This window comes from Seriola lalandi, unplaced genomic scaffold, assembly GCF_002814215.2.
Source record: "Seriola lalandi dorsalis isolate HSWRI2012SDOR001 ecotype SW California unplaced genomic scaffold, Sedor1 jcf7180002054671, whole genome shotgun sequence".
Taxonomy (NCBI): domain Eukaryota; kingdom Metazoa; phylum Chordata; class Actinopteri; order Carangiformes; family Carangidae; genus Seriola; species Seriola lalandi.
In genome coordinates, this window is record NW_019525224.1 from 1,784,542 (window position 1) to 1,801,930 (window position 17,389).

Consider the following 17,389-nt stretch of genomic DNA (forward strand, 5'->3'; position numbering starts at 1 on the left):
CGTTGCGTACGCACAAAACGGTGTACTTCTATAAAAACAAACTTGACGGGAGAATGTATGTACCTGTACGGAAAATCTGACATATGCGTATGAACATATTGGAGACGGGAAGTTGGCGACGCAGACAGTGAGGCGGTGAAGCCAGATTGTTGAAATTAAATATGAGAGCCATCATACGTAGAATGACACACTTCATAGCTCACGTTACTTATAGATCCACCTTATGATAAACATTCAAACCAATGCAAAGCTATTTGTGCTGGTGCTTGTGGTGGTCATAAGCACCTTTCAATTGTAAAAGCCCACGTCAACTCGTCAAATCTCCGTGCCATCTATTCATTCAGTTATTCCATTAATTCTAGATGATGGAAAACGAAGAAAAATAATCACAGTTTTCTTGATTAAAATTTAACGTGTTTTTTGTTTCGTAACCCTGCAAATACCTCGGTGTATGATAGGCCTATAAAATTTGAAAGGCCTATCCAAGGTCTCTTGTTCTCCCTGTCTCCCTCAAGTCCCCTAACTTTATGGTAGTGTAATACATACAATTTGAATAATACATGTATAACTGCTTTGATTTACAATTCAAACATGGTAAAGCATTTTTTTTTAATTTCACATGTGGACTTTGTACTTTATATACAGACCACACATGGATCCTAAATACATAGATGGATAGATTCTTCTAGTACAAAGCACAAAAAACATTATGGTGTATGTATTTATCACCTGGTAGAAGCATCCACTGCTGGCTTGAGAGCATCAGAACGGGCAGTCTGGATGCTGTACATACCCTTTTCTCCAGAAGAAATTGTGATTTGGGGGGGGGGGGGGGGGGAGACGACGACAATCAAAAATCAAACAAATGAAAAAACAGTTCAATGATTTTTCTTTCTTTCTTTAAGGATCACTTTTTGGCAAATTTACCTTCATTGGACAGCGACAGTGTAAGAGTGAATCAAACAGGACTTTGCCTTCATATGGTGTGTCCCTGAATTACAAGTCTTCAGAGTGCCCAACAATGGAATGACATACAAACAATAATCCATAACTTAACCCTAACCTAAAGTGGAAAAAAAAATGTATAGCTTTTTTTTTTATCCTGGTGGACTGACCCTTTAAGTGTAATTACAGTGGGAAGTCATATCATGTATGAAGTGATGGGGATTGGGAAACTAGGAGCATCACGGAAGGATCAAATCATGATACATTGCTAGGAAGGTACAAAGGCATCAGTTTTGTTCCAATTTTATTTCAGTCTTAACATCCTAGTCCGGTAGGGGGCGGTAGTAAACACGGAAGCTGGCTAGTCAGGTCAGATCAGGACAGCTAGAAGAAGAAGTCCTCCACCGCCCCCTCCTTCTCAGTCTCCGCCTCCCCCTCCTCTCCAGTACAGAGAGGGTTTAGTGGAGGCACTGGTGGAATAACGCTAGGAGAAAAATATCTTTCCTCCCTGCGATTACAAACTTTGGTTTATTTAGGCGGAGTTGGAGTGCAAGACAACATGTCGTCTTGGGCGAAATCATCTGCAGCTGCCCGGCGGCCACCAGCTAACCCAAACGGAAGGTAAGCCCTGTGGTCCCCTGTAGCAAGAGCAGCATTAGCAGCTAGCATGCTAGGTAGCACCCGCAACACAAAACAAAACGGCATGGCACGGCAATTTAACGATAATAAATGTTAGCTATATTTGATACGGTCCTGAAAAAACTAATTGTGTTGTGCAGTGCTCAACAATTGCGTCTGTATCGGAGAGCAGCGCCTTACCCCACCAGAGAGGAGAGGAGTGAAGAGCTCAAGGATGCCCTGGAAAGGTACAAGCCTGTACATTGGATTAATTCAAAGCCACCGTTTCATAAGGTTAATGTGCTGTGTTTACCTAGTAGTTAATGTATAACAAATTATAATCCAGTTACAGTGTTTGAGTAGACACCTTCGCTGTTGAGGCGCTTCCTCTTCTTAAAGATGTTTTCAGCAATGAAAGCGGACAAGAATATGACATATTTAAACAAGTGACAGCACAAAACTTTGGTATATTGTGTTTTCACACAGCGCAACGAAAGAACAAAAAAAATATTGTAGTTAGTTCTATGTTTTCATTTTAGGTTAATTTGAAGGCAAACTTTGTGTATGTGTCTCAGAGAAAGAAAATACAAATTTAAACTCTAGGTTCTGGGCTTGGTCATATAATCAATTCAGTAATACCATATTGATAAACTGTTTCTGATATTTTATATGTTACATTATAGAGTTGAATGCAAAAGTTTGCACAAATTACATATTTTGATGACGTCAATGCACTGTTAATTTTAATTTCATGACCTTTAAGGAATAGAAAAAAACTAAACAGTAGCTTGCAAACAATAGTCTTTCTATTCTGTGCTTGTTGTTACAGTTAGTATTTCAGAAATACACATCTGATTGCTTTAGCACTGCAGATGTTCTATAATATTAGAAGAAGAAAAAAAATTAGAAAAGCTTACAAATGAAATGTTTGCTACAGTGAGCTGAGCCATTATTTGTGTGTGCTGATCAAATAATATACCATGAGAATGCAATACCATTAACTGGTTCATTAATTTCTGAATCCCAGGCTCCGTGATGCATGCTTTGCTGTTGATGTTGGATTTAAACATTTTAAATAAGAGGAACTCTGTTTCTAAGTGTTTGCAACATATTCAGTCGTATCAAGTCATCATGTAGAATGACCATGTGAATAGTTTGCATAGAAATGTCTCCTTCATTACAATGTAGCATTAAAGATGCACCTGTTTCACCACTTTTCTTTCAGTTATGAGGAACTAGAGCAAATGCAAAACTTCAGTGGAAGTGTAAAGTATGAGGCCTACAAGCATCAGCCGAATGGTGAGATGTTGTCTTCATATTGTTCACTAAAAAAACATTAAGTTTGCACCACATAATTATTTTTTCTGTGCTTTTTTGATATGAGGCACACAGAACTCTTGCACACCAGGACATATAAAAAAAAAAAAAAAAATTAATTAATTTTTGCAAAACTTCTCATTATGAAAGAGCAAGCTGCATTTGTTCAATAACTGATATCTCATTGGTTTACAAGTTTACACATAAAATGCATTAACTGATAGAGTACCATTTCATCATGAGTAGTGCTTCAGTGCACATAGATGCACTTTTGATTGCAAATTAACCAAAAATATAATTTATCCACCTGCATATGTCCCTCTCTCTTTCATCCTCTACTCCTTCTACCCCCCCTTCATTGTGTCCCAACCCCGTCACCTTCCTCTAACCCCCAGCCAAGCCAGAGGGCTCCACTCCAGCAGACAGACGTAAAGCCCTGTATCAGAGGTTCTACAGACAGGTGCAGGAGGAGAGGAAACCGCCCGACTGCGTGGTGCTCTCTGTCACCAACCAGTGCCTGTGAGTACTTGCAGAGAAACAATAAAACTTACAAGCAGCTGAGGTGGAAATGTTTCACATGCAGGGTTTGATAGTTTACACCTGACTGCCAGTCAGTGAGACAAGATTGATGGATGTCATTTAACTGTACATTTCTTTTAAAGGGTTAGCCAAATGTTCTTACATTTGTCTCTTGTATTTGGGCTCAAGCATTTATGTATGCCATGCATGCTCATTCTGGTGAGACTTGGCTTTAGTGATTCAAGTCCTCACTGACCCTGATCCTCTGGTTTTACTGGCATTTGTGATGGATACAATCTTCAAGACTTGCTAAATGCAAGTGTTATCTCGAATAGAGGAATCCAAGTTTGGCAAGGCTTAGATACCATCAACATTTGATGAGTTTGTGTTTGTGTAATGAGGACCTCTCTTGACTAACTACCCACAACAAAAATAAACATTGTAGGTGCTTGTGGAAACATACCACTTGTGATTATATCATTTCTGGCAATGAGTTTATTTATAAGTCTTTTAGAAATCAACATATCTGGCTTCTACTAAAATTTACTTCTTATTATAGTTCCAACCCGAATCCATTTAGAAGTCAGAAGTCATGTTTCACTTAATGTTAAAGCATTTGATACTTAGTTAACTTTGCTCCCACACATCCCAGTTTACTCTTCTGGCTGCCAGTCTGCTGCTGTTGATTTCACTGTATTAGTTTAAGAGCTTTGTTTGTGTTTTACATGTTGCAACCTATTAACATATTGTTGATTTTGGTCTTTTCATGGGGTTCGTTGGTAATAACAAAAACATAGAATATTGTAGTTATTATTTCATCATGATTTTTTAAGTTCAGTAGTATACAGCCAGTAAAGCTTGGTGACTCGCTATTTATACAGTTTAAAAATGAATATTTTCAATATTTTCTATGCTAAGTCAGTGTAGTTGTTGTGGGAGTAGTGCACTAAGGAAAAGCAGTAGTTGCCCAGCAGTTTTGGACTTGTTAGATTCAGCTGTTAAAGATAATCACTTTTTTTTGTACATTTGGCAGCAGCACTCTCAGTGATCCTTAGGTATGCAAACTCTACAGTGAGGTGTTAAATCATCATCAGTCATGATGACAAAGAAAAGGAGGGACAGGTTATCCTGTTAAATGGCTTAAAGGCACAGTTTGCTTTCTATGTTGTGTTGAATGATTATGTCTGTCCCATTCATTTTGATTTATGATCACTAACATGGTCCCTGTTTCTCCTCCTTACAACAATAATATAACAAAAAGACTCATGCCATTTTCCTTAAAAAAAAATTTCAAACTAGTTTGAGACAATGTGAATTTTGTTTATACTCCGGCCGTCCTTCTATTGCCCTGGTATCGTCCGGAGCATACTTTGTTGTATATTTTGAAGTTTCACAAACACCAGCTCCAAATTTCACCCACTCCATTTAATATGATTTGCTTGCGCAAAAAGAAATTGTGAACATTAAGAGCTGTGTTTTAGTGTGCTGTCAGCAGAGTGACTTTTCTAACCTCTAAGGTGTAACACATCAAATCACTATCCATGTTCATTCATATAACCAAGGTTATATCAATATCTGCATATTGAAATTATGTAATCCAGGCTACCATTTCAACACAGTAAGTACAAACTGATTTCTCTCATTTCTCATGCGCGCACACACACACACACACACACACACACACACACACACACACACACACACACACACACACACACACACCCACACACCTGCCCACCAAAGCTTCAAAGTTGTAGAATATAGTCTCCTATTGAAACGTCATTACACAACATTCATATTCACTGTACATATCAAATACAACTTGAATAACATTCTCACAAAAACAACCTTATTTCATCAAAAGCTGCTATTGTTGCATGTCACACTACACGCACAAGTCAAATGTTCTTTATTTTAAGAAAACATATAAATTAATCAGCCCTCAACCCATTACACAAAGCTTATTCTGTAACGCTAACATTGCTGCATCTAAGGTGCAAAGTAGTTGTGGTCAAAGTACATAAAACATTTACACTCACTACACAAAGCAATATCAAAGAGGTAATTCATGCACAAGATACTCATACGCAGATGGCACCTGTGAAGTTGTGCCACATATGGCAGCTGGGTCTGCATGTCTGCATGTTACTGTGACACAGTTAGAGCAGCTTACTTACTAGTGGCCTAACTTTGGGTGTAGTAATAGCACAACAACAAAATAGATTGAATTTATGAGAGTCATTGCATGCTTAACAAATGCTCGTTATACTTTTTAAGTGAGAATATACATGTAAATGAGCTGTATTCACTGCGATTGTAAATCCATATGTTTTGTGGTAAATTCAAGAATATAAGTATTAGTGTAATTTCTTCCTTGTTCTTTTATTTTTTTAAAAGCATTTTATGCTTTGACTGCAATTAATGTCACAGATATGTTTTTATAGTTTCACATAGTATATCGTCATTTAAATTTTTTTTCTGGTGCCAGCTCTAATCTTACAAGGCTAATTTTCCCAGAGTTGCAAATTAGCCTTTTAAATAAATGCACTAACGACTAATACAGGTGCAGGTGCTGTGAGAGAGTGGTATCTACAACTGTAGCTGCAGCTGCAATATTAAATGTATATTGCAGATTGTAAAGCAATACCACTTCGTAAACCTCTTTTGAATGGTAAACACTCTTTACCTCTGTAAGTTTGAATTCCAGACGTGATCCAGTTTCACTCTGAAGAAAAAAATGTACCATGATATTCATAGAAACTTTTCAAGCCACTCCACTGCAACATAAATTAATTTTATTCTGTCATTCTTGTCGCTGGTACATTCCAAACAAAAAAATATGGCCATCATTTCAAATTACACTTTCTTTGATTGGCTGCTGATGACAAAATGCTAGCACCAAGCAGATGCTGTGTTTTTTTTTGTTGTTTTTTTTTTGGTTCACCCAAATTTTCTCAAGCTGCTTCGCCTCCTTCTGTGTCAGTTGATGACTTCCCATAGCTCTTTCTGTATCTGCTTCTAACCAATTTGCACATGTATGGTTGTTGAATGTTGGAGCAAAGTGTGAATCTGGGAAGAAGCCCTTTCTCCATGACCCATGGGGACTTAAAATCATGTAATTTACCACTGATACTTAAGAAAGTTGTGATGTAAAATGCCACCAAACTTACCCATGTCCAGACATTCATCCACGACCATATCAAATACCACCATTTAGCAGAGTGGTCTCAAAATTGCAAACTGCCAATAGCTGCTACAAATGTTTGAAGGATTTTGGTGTAGCTTTTTCCTTTGACAAAAGGACCACGGTAATTTGCATATTCAAAATGAATTCACTTAAGTCTTCCTTATGAATAAAATACACTGTTACCTGATATATTACATAAACACATACTGCAACACTAAACACATCTATGAGAGATCCAAAAACCTGTGTACATGCCATTTAAAGCTACACTTGGTCCATACACACAGAATCCACCACCAAAAGGAATGATGACTCATGGTTACGTTTTTATTGGTAAAGCGCATTTTAAATTAAGTCATAACCTTCTGTTCCTCTCAGAGATATAATTTAGGTTTCTCTACATGCCAGTTGAGTCAATTAACATAGAAATGTCAAGTTAACAAAGTGTTTCTCTTCCTCTCAAAGGGATTACCCCAAATCGCTAAGCCAGTGCTTGCAGGAGCGTGGCCTGTCAGTGGAAATGCTCTACCTTCAGGCGGAATCAGGCCTAACCCGGGCCCTGCAGGATGTCCGAGCAGACGGCTCCCCGTTATGTATTCTGGTGGAGCAGACAAACATAGCTCTGTCCTCCTGCACTGTTATCATATTCTCAGAATCCCTCAAAAGTAAGTTCGTACCCCTCGTATTCCTTAAAATTTCCCCAGACAGCCTCAGTTACAACCCTCCATCCCTCTTCCAGGCTCAGTTCGGTCTAATGCGGTTCACGTTTTATGTTTATTCTACATCACCTTTGTAAATCCAAATAAAAACAAGAAATACTACCATTAAAACACAAACACGTAGAGTTCTGAAGCTACAATTCTGCACTCAACTCTTTGAGTGTAAAACGTTTGTTATTTAAAAGTCCCAAATAAATCATATCTCCTCAATATTCATTCACACATATATACACATAATATGATCAGCAGTGTGTTAATCTTTGCAGACTATCCACTGGCTAACATTACGTAACACTACAAACCTAACATATTGAATAAAGTCCAAAAATAGCAATGTATGTATGTCCAAGGAAAACTTTGCTTTCTTACAATTTGTTCCATTTTTGTGGTGCGGGTCAACAGTTCTAACGGGTAACATTTTAAATCACAAAATGAATTGCAGTCATCTATGAAAGCAGTGACATTGCTATAAAATGGGTCCCACAATGCAAAAAATGCAAGTGGTCAGAGCAGTTATAAAGAAACCAAACTACTAGTCAAACTACTTGCAAGAGAAAATGAAATCAAAAGGTGTAATTATGACACAAACTGTCTGTTGTAGACATTGTACTATTGTTTACAGACAGACTTCCTGTTTCAACTGACCTCACTTGCCATTGTGGTGCTCACTCAGTTTTTCTGTGTACTGTCGGTATGATCATCAGACCGCTCATGCTTGTTGCTGTGTTGTAACTATTTTTTTTTTTAGCAATTATCATTGTCATGTTCTCACAGTACATTGTTATCATAACCTATAGAACAGATGACCCAAGCTACAAAAATAAAACTCAGGTTGTAATAAAGTGTAGTTTCCCTTGAGCGGACTCAGTGTGAAACTTCTATGCCGTTCACATTGTGAAACAGTTGCTGTGTGTCAAATCGGAAACTTCAGTCGGTACACTTCCATGTGCTACACTGTGTACACACTATACTCAGTGGCGTAATGTGCGAATTTGGACAGGGTGGTGTCATCCCAAATCAAACACTGTCGTTGCGCCCTCACCGGAAATGACTAATGCAACATGTGACCACCGTTGTTACCCGCCTGCCGACTGCGTTGCTAACTTGACTTCAGTTGAATGTTTTACTTCCCTGCGTGTGCTCCCTATGTTATGTGACATAGAAATTAGGCTGCCATCAGCGCTGACAATGTTTCTCCTTCCTCGGTCGTCGTTTTCACAAGTTTGAAAATACCCTGGTGGTCCCTCCTTTTCCGCTACGTGGTCATGATGGCGACCGTAGAAGGGTGAGAAGTGTCCATCGTTTTACACTAAATTTTTTGACCAATTTGAGTGTACCATCGGGGTACTTATAGTGAACTGCATGTTGCTATACTGCCGCACTCAAAATAGCAAGTGTGAGTATGAAAGTTTGCGAATTGAGACACAGCAAGTGATATGGTCAATATCTATATCGGTTCTGCACTAAACTGTTCAAAAAACAAAATCAACAAATTGCATGCAGAGCTGTGCTTCCCTACCACAGCTATTTCACAAAAACTGATCGCACATCATGCACATGCACAAACAAATCTGCATAATACAAATAAGAAATTGGGATTATATAAAACAAGAACATCACAACTGTGCAAAGTGATGTAATTGTACTATGATGATGCTTTTCTGTGTAGCTCACAACAAAACAAATGAAAACCAAAAGATGACCTAAATACATTTTTCGTGTTGTCCACACACGCAAAATAAAATCAATGAATGCATGCGCTAAAGCAAATATAATTAGAGGAATTATTTATTGTAGATCATTTAAATACACAGATAATCTAAAGTTTCATTGTTGTCTGACATCACATCTGAATCCATGTTACAGAAATTGTATTTTCAGAAATGTAATTTAAATTCAAAGTAACTGATAAATGTACATCTTTACACAAATTGCATGCCCCACCCCCCACCCCCCAACAAACCACAACTCACATTCAAAATTACCTAACAAAGTACCATTCGCTGATCCCAACATCACATAAAACAAGAAGCATCTCAGTATGACCTGTAAGGACCCCACCGATTTCACTGGTATTTCTATGGATATTGTCTTGTCTTATTTCATCTCTTTGTCCCACTTCAGTCCCCTGACACTTCACCATTAACCCTCCCATTTTCCTCCCAGTCCATCGCAATATGCCCAAAGACCAGGCCATGGACTTTGTTGCAGCTGAGTACAGTCGTGGTCTTGTCAAAGAGCGTCCGCCGAGGGACCCCGCAGACATAGCAGCACAGGCATCACAGCTGCTGGATGACTTTCTTGATCGAGAAAAGATCGAGCGCCACAGTGTTCCGTCTGAGACACGGCAGCTCCTCGTACTGTTAGCTGAGGGGGTGCATCTCTACCCAGAGGAGCTGGAAACCGTCTCGGACTATGTCCGTTCCCGGCAGGAGCACATACAAGGTGAGACCCTGATTACACTGTAGAGCTGGGACTGGTGTTGTCAGTATTTCTGATTACAACTTTAACCTGTTATCCTCTGCTTTTCTGGTTGTTTTGGTCGCAACATCCCTCCTTATTCTGATTCTGTCATCTTTCTGTATTTCTCTCTCTCCAGTCTCCAACATTGAAGGGGAGAGAGGGAACATGTTACCTCCGGGACTGGGAAAACCGCCTCCTCTGCTCCCTACTCCACCTGGGCCCCCTCAACCTCAGTCTGCAGGCGGAGGGGGGCCCATGGTGGACCACTCCCCTCCTCCACCTGCACCTCTCTTGCCTTCACCAGGTTGGGCTGCAGACTTGACCACTTTCTGAAGAAAATTCTGATAAAAGTGTTGGAACAATATCCCGACAACCACATTTATTTATTTTTATATATATATATATATATATAAATAAAAAATCTAACTTTGTTCACCCTATAATACATTGTATTATATGCATCAATGGCAGAGGCCTCTAAATTAATTCCAGTTGTGCTGTCTGCCAGATATCTACTCTCCCTGTCCTTGGTAACTAACTTGTGCATTTATGAATGTGTGAATGTGGTCAAGCTAAAACAGGGTGTCATAATGTATAATTTGCATTATTAAATTTCTGCAATGCCATGTTTATATTTACAGTATGTGCTATTATCAGTTTTAGTGATATTTTTGGGAAATCCGTGGTTCTGATCTGGAATAATTTCAAAAAGACTTGATGGACAAAAAGTTTTTTCACAAGTTTGATTTAATGTCAGTATCAGTGTGTAAAACTATTTGCAAATACTTTAGAAATTACTGTAGCAAGGGAATCCAAAACAAAGAATAGCCTTGCAGTGAATGTGTTTCTTTTCTCCCTTTTTTTTTTTTTTTTTTTTTTTAAGGTTCTTATCCCAAAACCAAACCTCCTCCACTGCTGTCCTTACATCGGCCTCCTGGTCCATCACTAGGAGCTCCAGCTTCACGAGGCCTCCCATCCTCACACAGCCCCTACGGTTCCCCTGCTGTGTGTCGTGGGCCCCTACTCCACCATCCTCTTCCATACCACACAGGCCCCAGGGGCCCTCACAGTATTCGAGGAGCCCCCCCCTCCCTAAAGAGTTCACGCCCTCCGCTTCTCTCTGCTCCAGGTGGGTCGCTTATGATTTTTTCCTTCGCTTTTGTCTGGAAATAAATTTTTCTTCTCCTTTTTAATTAGATGTGTACTGGTTAAGTATGTTCTGTAAGATTGTTATCCAGCATTTATATATAGGTACCATGAATTAAGAGACTACACTGGGTATAAACAAAGAAAGTTTCATTTTAACTTGATGTGTCTTTTTTTTGTTTTGTCTTGTCTTTTTTCCCCTTCGTCTCTACTCCTCTCTCCCTCTGATCAGGACCCCCTCTTCCTCGACCGAGTGGCCCGCGACATTAACAAATGACAGAGACGTGCACACACACACTGTTACACATGCAGACTGCCAGCAGTGTGCCATTTCGCCTAACTTTAGAAGAGAAGACTCGTGGCCCCTGAGTAGGTTCCTGTTGTGACCTTTTTAAAAAAAAAAAAACAAAACAAAACAATGGTAAACCACTTTCAGTTAGATACAAAAGATGGTAGTTAATGTTATATATTATCATGTTATTATTGTGGATGGACTGAGGCAGGATGGCATGGAGTATTCTTATGGATGATAATTTTCCAATATCCCTCTCATTCATTTTTTTTCTCTTTATAATGTACTGCGTTTCTCACACAGTCAACCCAGTTTGTCTCTTTAAGCTCCATAAGGTAGGTGTAGGTCACAGGGACAAGCTGCACATGAGAAACACTGAATATTATGTAGCTGAATGCAAAAAAAAACCCAGAAAACAACAGGACAGCTGTTCGATATTTAAAGCAACAAAAAAGCAAAAGGTATTGGTGGTCACATGGTGGTATTAGGAATTTAAACTTTTATGTATATCATGAATATAACAAGTAGCCTACCTGCTGTACACAGTGTCTCAAGATGGTGCTTAAAACTTCATGAGGATTTCCTCAAGGATTCTCCTGAGGAGAGAATTCAACAACCAATTAAAGTTTGTGTTTATAAGCTATATTCTTGGCTGAAATTGTATTTTATTTATATCTAAATTTATTTTTGACATAATAAAAAGTAAATAGTCTTAATGATTTTTGTATAAAGGTTTTCATCCTTGCATTTACAACGTTTGGCACCTTTTTATGACAAATAAACAAATCCTATAATTTGTCATATTCAATTTTTTTTATTTTTATTTTTTATAAACATAGTAGTGACAGGACTGAAGGGAAAAAAAACTACCACATACCTTGGCAGTGAAAGCATGCTCCCTCTCACATCTTGGGTTTTTGTAACCATTTTTTGCCACCCAGATTAAAACATTTACTTTGATTTTGTGTTGCATATAATCACAAGAGCCAGCCTGAAATGATTGCCAGGATAACCTAAAGGAATATGAATCTCTTGATATATTCTTTGTCAGTAATTTATGTGCAAAGCAAGTCAACAAATATTACAATTTTCATTTTGCATGATGTTGAGTTCAGATGTCCATCTTAATACATAATGTGTAGGATAGCTCCATTGCAAAACATCAGGCCATGTTCATGTCGTGTTCTGTCATTAAAATCAATTTTAATCAGCTCTTCTGTTAAATTTCAATCAGTTTGGTGGCAAAATCTGATTGTTTGACATGTGGCAATCACATTTGCTTATTGTAATTCAGGGAAAAAACTCACAGGTTTACTCCATAACAAACAATTAAACACTGAAACTTTTCTGGCTCTGTGCTGTTGATTGTTTTTTATTATTTTTGACTTATTTCTAGAATTTGTTCAGATAAGGCACCAATGCAATTATGAAGAGAATCACAGCTTGTACTTTATGTCCTGTACTGTGTAGTGAATTGCAAGATTTTTTCTAGTGCTATGAAACCGTTTGGGAAGTCTTCCACGTTTTATTTTAACCATCAAAGTGTGACAGATCACTGGTTTCACGGATCACTGAAAGCAGTCGTGAGATTAAAAAAAACCTTGAACATTTCTGTTTTGTAGATAATGCTCAAATCCTGTACACTCTCTTTTTTAAAAATTTATATAAATTGTAAATGTTCAGCACTTTGTGCTGTGGATTAGTCATATTTTCTTTGATGTGCAGCAATGTTAATGTTCAACAGGTATGGAGGGGGAAAGAGAAGAAAGCTTGAATATTTCTGATTTGATTAGATTTTCATAGTTTTTTCTTTTATTCAAAACAGATTGAATCATAATGAATAAAGTTGACATCAATTTAAGTACACGCCCCTTGTGAATACTGACTGACGTGTGGCAGCACTCAATCACTGTGGATATTTGGCAGGATTTGTAGCACTAGGCATAGATTTAAATGTGAAAGTGAAACGTAATCTAATTTAGTTAGAAAGATAAAAATCAAAGTAATTGCATGTTCCACGTTCAGTGGTGTGGAAATCGTCGTGTACCTTCGTTGGTGCTTGTCAGTAACCTAGCAGCAGATTTGTGTGAAATGTTCTTTTGACCTCATGATGTACTTTTTGACTAATCAGCAGTTGTGCCTGATTACACACAAATGATCTGTATTTCAATCAGTTGCTATGTAGTTTCTAAAAGTGATGATTTTAGGTTTGTCATAGTGGTTAAATACATAGGCTAACTTGTGTTTGGGCAGCAGGCGAGGAGCCATGCTGGAAGGTGCAGTTAAAACAGCGTCATAGTTTATCACGTCTGTCTTTAAACAATAGACAGGTGCTCACATGTACAACAAAACTGGTTCTGCTCACTGTCACTCTTCCTCCTGTTTACATTTCAAATGGAAGGGGTGGGTGACAAAATCCAGTGTGCAAAAAAACTACAGTCCACAGTTTATGTGAGGACATACAGCAGTCTGAGTTAGACAAGTCAAGTGAGTGTCTTTCAAAAGTAGTATTTTTAATTGAAATTCCCTCTTTGGCAGGCACAGGTACAGAAATTGTGTTGCTGTTAAGGGAAGGTGGGGGTGGGGAAAGTCTGAAGCCATCTCCCCGAGGAGAGGTGAATGACAGATCGATGAAGTTCAAGAAATACAGGTGGCTTGGGGGAAGTGTGAAGTTGCTGATGTTTGTTTTATATTTATACTTGACATCCCTTTACACCCTCACAGGTATTTTCAATCTCTTTCTTTTCAGGTTTATAATTATGTGAGGCAAGCTATTTCAAGTAGCCTGCCCTAAGAGTGACAACAGTACGTCATCCTAGTCTATTAGGTTAATTAAGTGAAAACACCTATTTGATGCACCACGGGTGTTTGGGACTTTCAGTTCATGTGAGATGTCAGAGATTGTGTAGCGCTATCCTGAAATTATTTCAACTCATCAAACTCAATGAACCAGTAGGAATAATAAAGTTGTATGTTTTCGTCAACCAAACTAAGAAGGATCAGAGACGTGTTAGGTCAGTGCAGCCACACTGTCCTGCTCTAATCAAGCATAATAAGTGAAAACAACTGTGAGGGTGCAGCACCTGTGCACACCTGATTATTCAGGACTCCACATTTGCCGGATCTTTTATCTTTTAGATTTTTATCTAGACATTGATCATGAAAGTATTTTATAACCATGTGAAGCCAGGTACTCCTCCAACCTCATGAGCTGCGGATGTACATTAGAAAGTACTAAAAACAAATTCTACACACACACACAATACCAGTGGAAAAAACAAAAAACAAAAGAGTAAGGAAAGTGAAATAAGTGACCCATGTAAGTTTGCAGGTTTCGGTACATAAAAACACCAAAAACCAAAAAAAAGCTCCTAGGATGAAGTTATGCTTTATAAACTCTAGATGGCGACACTCACCTGCTTTTTTGTTCATACCCCAGTAGGTCAGACCCGCAGGACTTTACAATAACGGTCCTCAACCTATGAGGTTGCCACTCATGCTACAGAAATACCCCACTACTACACTGCTGTTAATAAACTGGTTACAGATACACAAAAAATGCCAAAATGTGTAGTGTTGTAGAAATACCTGCAGTACTTGCTCAACAATGCACAGGGAGGTTATTCTTTCTTAATTTTATTGTTTTTTATATTAAAAAAAAATCTCTTTTTTAAAAAAAATATGAGATGTATGTAATGTTTGCCTTATTGTAAATCTGACTGATTTTTTAGAGAGAGTGAGTTGCACAGTTTTCTTTAAATTTACAGGAACCTGTATGATATCAACATTGAGTTTCCTGGTAACCGCTGAACATCTTTACAAGACAACAATCTAGGTTAAAGTCAAGCTAATAAGAACTATTACAGTTCACTAAAATCTATCTGCAGTAGTTAGTCTTTTTTTAAAACCCGCAGAGTTAGATTAACGATGGAGAAAAATGATCTCATTCTGTATGAAACTCCTTTAAAAACTTTAAAAAGCATTCTTCTTGTACATCTCTATCCAGGTAAGTTTTTTTTTCTCTTGTCATAAAGTTTAAACTGATTCTACTTTAATGTTTTTTTTTTTTGTATAAATGCAATTAATAACTTCTCATTTGAAAACTGCTGTACAGTCTGAGGCACGAACAAACACACAGAGGGTGAATATGCCTGAATGTGTCTGGTATTCTCCTCCGTGTTGGTGCCTCCTCCTCCTCCTCTCTTCCAGCTGTGGCTGCACTGCTGCGAGGAGCCATCAGCTCAGGAAGTAATGGACAACTGTCTCCACCTCATTACACCAGCCCACACACACACACACACACACACACACACACACACACAAACACTTTGACTGGACACTGTGTGGTATGTGTGAAAGTTGTTTGTGTGCAGAAAAAAAGCAGCATACTGTTGGTGTTCAAGTATCTTAAATTCATATCAAGTGCCTTACTGAAGTATTTTTCTTGCTTTTACAGGAATGTCTGCAAGAGATCATGTCTAAAATTATTACATCTGCCAAGTAGTCCTATGTGTGTGTGCATGTGTTTTTCTTTTTTTAAGGGAAAATACAAGTGTTTTACCTGTTTTATTTGTCACATAGCTGCACAGTGCCTTCAGAAAGTATTCATAAACCTTCACTTTTTGCACCTTTTATTGTGTTGTAGATTTAAATTTTACCTACTAGTTGTACTTAAGATTGAAGCACTTGGATATCTTGACATCAAGAGCTATACTGAATTAACATTTTATTGTTTACACATATCATACAATGAAAACTTAGTGTTAATTAAAAACAGGATACTGCTAAAGCCTACTGTCACTCAGAATAAATGTTGATAGCGAAAGGAAAATGTTATTGATATAGATTATTATCACCTAACTGGTCCACCAGTACCTGCATGTTTAGTTTTCATTTCCCATCCCATTATAAGTTCTGTAAACTAGATTTAAAACATTAATATAGCAGCAAACAACTATTTTCTATGTAAAGATATGAGAGTAGAGAACAAAGTCACACCCCCTGTGAATGTGTTGTAATTTGAATTTCTCTGTTCTTTGTTTTGGTATCAAGTCTGGCAACATGTGCATGTTATTGTATGTGAGTCACTTTTGTTAAACTGTTGGCCCTCTTCCTGCTATAGGAAACACAGTTGTAATGGCAGGGAAACACTATCTGATGGGGGAACAGACTAATACCCAACACTGGCTCCATCGGTGTCATCCATGCTGCTGGTCCTGGACCATGAAGCCGGGACTGGTCCGGCTTTTATGAGACGGAGAACCCTACCAGCTGCTAAAGGGCACCAGCTTTACTCAGAACTGGCTTTTCTTCCCCCTGATGCGTAAGTAATATGATGGGTACATAATATTAAATATCTGTTTTCATTAGTGACCGGCTACAGTAGACATGATAACATTAGGTAACTTGCTGTTACCGTTATGTATGAATGTGTTTGGCAAATGTTGCTATCACTTGCTGGCTTACTGCTAGCATTGCTCTGAAGCATATCATGGCAATGCTAGCTTTGGCTAATGGTTGTCGCTGTTTTGTTTTTTGTTGGCTCCCGAATACACACGGTAACTTTATTCAGTTGTGCTTCTTGTTGTGTGTTTAGCGGTGGCTTCCACTGGGTTTCATAGCACCTTGCTGACTGAGAACGTGAGGGGAGAGGGGGGTGTGGCCGACCAAGCATTTGTTTTGGTCTGATATGCCCCGCCCCAATTAGTTTCACCTTTTCCAAATTACACTTACCTTCCTTTAGTCCCCACCCAATCACAATGTGCCCCCTAAGGTCTAAGTCCTGAGCCCTCACAGACCTACTTGACTAGTAGCCTAAGTGATTGAGTGTGAGAGACTGCAAGGGCTCAAAATGGTATGTACATATGTATATACATATAAAGAAGAGCAATTGGACAGCACTTTGTTGTGACCGATACGTTACACACAGACGTTATTTTGATGTGGAATTGTGGGTTAAGGACTTTTGTTTTTGTGTTTTTTTATTTTCTCCTTCTGCTCCCTGTTTGTAAACAAAAAATAATGTTGGATGAGAGTTTAAAGCATATTTGGACTTTATCATCAAACCATCATTGGACAAATAACTACACACACTGCTTGCTATGAATCACCAGTGAGCTCTGTGTTTATACTTTTGGGTTTGAGTTTGGGTTCATTCCTTTCATGTTTGTTAGCCATTCTTCT

The 17,389-nt window shown here is 38.3% G+C and overlaps 1 protein-coding gene across 1 annotated transcript; it reads left to right on the forward strand.

Annotated features, from left to right (window-relative positions):
* Nucleotides 1-1,269: 1,269 nt before the first annotated feature.
* Nucleotides 1,270-12,552, forward strand: LOC111666119 (uncharacterized). Its single transcript, XM_023421349.2, has 9 exons — nt 1,270-1,566; nt 1,725-1,811; nt 2,789-2,862; nt 3,276-3,399; nt 7,052-7,251; nt 9,472-9,750; nt 9,905-10,072; nt 10,652-10,897; nt 11,147-12,552. The coding sequence occupies exons 1-9, from the start codon at nt 1,505-1,507 to the stop codon at nt 11,182-11,184; spliced, it is 1,278 nt and encodes a 425-aa protein (XP_023277117.1). The 5' UTR covers nt 1,270-1,504; the 3' UTR covers nt 11,185-12,552.
* The last annotated feature ends 4,837 nt before the right edge of the window (nt 12,553-17,389 follow it).